Raw genomic sequence first — 3,392 nt, forward strand, 5'->3', positions numbered from 1 at the left:
CAGAATGTTCATCAATCATCAATCAATCTCATCAACAAAAAAAAACACTTCAATTTCCATACCACATCTCCCCCCACACTTACTCCTCACATTGTCCTCAATGTGGAAAAAGAAAAAAAAAAATCAATCAACGGGGGAAGTTTACAAAATAAAATAAAAGTAAGTTAAAGAAAACTTCCCTGAGGAGTAAGTCGCATAGAACTCAAGCTGATGGTGGTTAGGTTGTATTTTTCGATCCTGTATTTGCTTCAAGATCTCAAGTTTCACCTCCTCATCATCATAACTCATCTCATCTGTAAAAACTGGCGTGTGGCTGCAATCGGCGAGGAGTTGATGGTGGTAGAGGTGGTGGTGTCGGTGCCAAGGAGGTGGTGGCCGGCGAGGAGGAACGCACGGAAGGGGCTGCGACCAGCGAGGAAGGAGCAGACCAGCAGGGAGGCTTGCGCGAAGGCTGCGTCCGGTGAGGGAGATCACGTTTGATGGGACCCTCGGCGTCGTCCGGTGGCGATTGGTTGAAGCGTCGGTGGCGTGGGTCTCTTCGGCGTTGTTGGTGCGGCCATCCTGCAGGGAAGAAGAAAAAAAAGAAGAAGATAGAAGATGACGATGATAGGAGAGAGAAAAAAATTAGGTTTTCATTTTATTTATATATTTTTTTATTAATTTTTTTTTTGCTTTTTTTATTTTTTTATTTATTTATTTTTTTTGAAGTAGAAAATAAGATGAAGTAGAACAGAACTTACCTTCCTTTGGGAGCAATTTTAAAAATAATAACTTACCTCCAAAAAGATTCCCTAAAGTCTCGAATTGCCTAGAAAATCCAATCTGCTCCAAAAATAACAAATAAATTAATTTAAAACTAAAAAGAAAACTTACTTGTGACTCTACAGGCTTGGGCAAGCCTGTAATCTTGGGTTGCCTCCCAAGTAGCGCCCTTGTTTATTGTCCTAGGCTGGACAGTGGTATGTTAAGCTTCATCCACTTCCATCTTCGTATTCATTCAACACCCAAATTAACTTCATTACTTTTAAAGTATTCAACTTGGAGGTGATTATGATTGGAAGTGTGTTATTACTTCCTAAAATACATATTTCAAATGAGCTGGAAGTAATTTTAACTCAAGTTCTGGTGCCTTATGGTTCAAAGTGTCAAATGAGTGGATTATTTCTATGATTTCTTCACTGAATTGCGATGTGCTATTGTCAAGACAGCCCATTGTCAAGTTTTCGGTTAAAACTACCTCCAACTTGTTTTTCTTGCTTAGTTCAAAGGCTTCTTGAGCGAGAGGATCAACTACATCTATGTTGCAAAGAGAAAAATTATCATCAGAATGCTTCATTGCATCATAAACATTAAACTTTACCTCTTCTCCATCAAACTCCATTGAAAGTGTGCCTTCGTGCACGTCAATCTTCGTTCTAGCTGTGCTGAGGAATGGTCTTCCTAGCAATAAATCTATATAGTTGGATGAATTGTTATCTTCCATATCCAAGACAAAAAAGTCAGCTGGGAAAATTAATCTTCCTACTTGGACCAAAACATCTTCCAACACGCCCTTAGGATAAACTATTGATCTATCGGCGAGTTGGAGTGTGACTCCTGTTTGTTTCAAAGGACTTGCATCCAAAGACAAATAAACTGATACAGGCATAACATTTATGGAAGCTCCTAAATCACACATTACCTTCTTGATTTCAAGGTTTCCAACTTTACATGATATCGCAAACATACCTTTGTCTTTACATTTTTGTGCAATTTTTCTTTGTAGTACAGCTGATACATTCTCCCCTACTTTGATCTTTTCGTACCCATACAATTTTCTTTTATTAGTGCAAAGGTCTTTTAAAAATTTCGCGTACCTAGGTATTTGCTTTATGGTTTCAAGAAGGGATATGTTTACCTGGACTTTGCGAAAAATCTCCAAGATCTCTTTCTCTTCCTTTTCTCTTTTTGATTGAGCAAATCTTTCAGGAAAAGGTGGACGTATTACTTGCATTGGGGATTGTTCTTCCTCAGATTTCTGGGGTTGTTTCTCTTCTAGAATCTCCATTTCTACTTCTGTCTTCTGGTCTGCCTTACTACCTTGGGCAAGCTTCTTCGAGCTGGCAGAGTCTAACTCCTTCCCACTTCGCAGCGTAATTGCGCTTACGTTCTGTTTTAGATTTGGTATGGTTTGGAAGGGTAGTTTCCCTTGAGATTCTAGTTTGCTCACTGACGTAGCAAGTTGACTCATTTGATTCTCCAAATTCTGTATGCTCGATTTTGTTTCCTATTGAAAAGCAAGAGTGCTATTAGTAAGGGTTTGAACAAAGTCTTCTAGAGACATACCTAAATTTCCAGTTTGATAGTTTGCTCTTGGTTGGAATTTCTGTTGTCTATTCCCATAGCTAAGGTTTGGATGACCTCTCCACCCCGGATTGTAGGTACTTGAAAACGGGTCATACTTCCTTTGTTGGTCATTGAATCCTCCAATAGCATTTACCTGTTGCTTTCCTTCTTGAAGGATAGGACACATATCTATGGGGTGGTCTGCTTGTTTGCAAATGCCACAAGTTCGTGCATTGTTCCCTACAGCCAATTGTTGAATTGTAGCTGTTAGTTGTGAAATTTTAGAATCTAAAGATGCAATACTTACTTCATTGGCATTCCTTGAAATGTCCTCTTCTTGGCCATATTGTCTAGAATTGGCGATCATTTTAGAGATTAAAGTTTTACCTTCTTCAGGTTCCATTTCTGAAATGGCACCTCCACTAGCAGCATCAATCATCATTCGTTCTAATGGCAAAAGTCCTTCGTAGAAGTGAAGGTTAAGCTGTTTTGGAGTGATTCCATGTTTTGGACAACTTGCAATTAATTTCTTATACCTTTTCCAATATTCATGTAAAGTTTCATTTTTTCTTTATTTAATTCCACTTATTTCCTTTCTTATTGATGATGCTTTGGTTGCTGGGAAAAATCTTTCTAAGAATAAATCTCTAATTTGCACCCAAGTGATGATTGAACCCGGGGGCAAATAGTAGAGCCAATCCTTAGCAGATTCAATTAAAGTGAAAGGGAAAGCTACCAACCTTATTTGTTCGTCAATTATACCTTGTGGTCTCATACTTGAACAAACCACGTAAAACTCCTTTAGATGACGATGAGGGTCTTCATTCTCCAAGCCTTGGAATTTTGATAACATATGAATCATACCTATTCGTAATTCCAAGGGTGCATTTAGTATTGGGTATGTGATGCAAAGGGGTTGCTCTTCAGCAGCAGCAGCTGTGGCCATATTGTCTCTTTGATTTGTGTCAATTGGAGGCTCAGTTGGTGTTGAAGATGAGGTCTATTCGGTGCGCAAAGGAGATTGGGCAGATGGTTGAGAGGCTCCCGAATTGGCCTGTTTTTGCAAT

General features: G+C 39.0%; 1 protein-coding gene across 1 annotated transcript; it reads right to left on the minus strand.

Moving 5' to 3' along the window:
* Positions 1-289: 289 nt before the first annotated feature.
* On the minus strand, positions 290-2,764 carry LOC122723081. Its single transcript, XM_043953835.1, has 5 exons — positions 2,326-2,764; positions 1,729-2,208; positions 1,361-1,635; positions 777-822; positions 290-561 (listed from the first exon to the last, which is right to left on the minus strand). Exons 1-5 carry the CDS (start codon positions 2,762-2,764, stop codon positions 290-292), a joined length of 1,512 nt encoding a protein of 503 aa, XP_043809770.1.
* Between the last annotated feature and the right edge of the window lie 628 nt (positions 2,765-3,392).

Source organism: Manihot esculenta, chromosome 2 (assembly GCF_001659605.2).
Source record: "Manihot esculenta cultivar AM560-2 chromosome 2, M.esculenta_v8, whole genome shotgun sequence".
Classification (NCBI taxonomy): domain Eukaryota; kingdom Viridiplantae; phylum Streptophyta; class Magnoliopsida; order Malpighiales; family Euphorbiaceae; genus Manihot; species Manihot esculenta.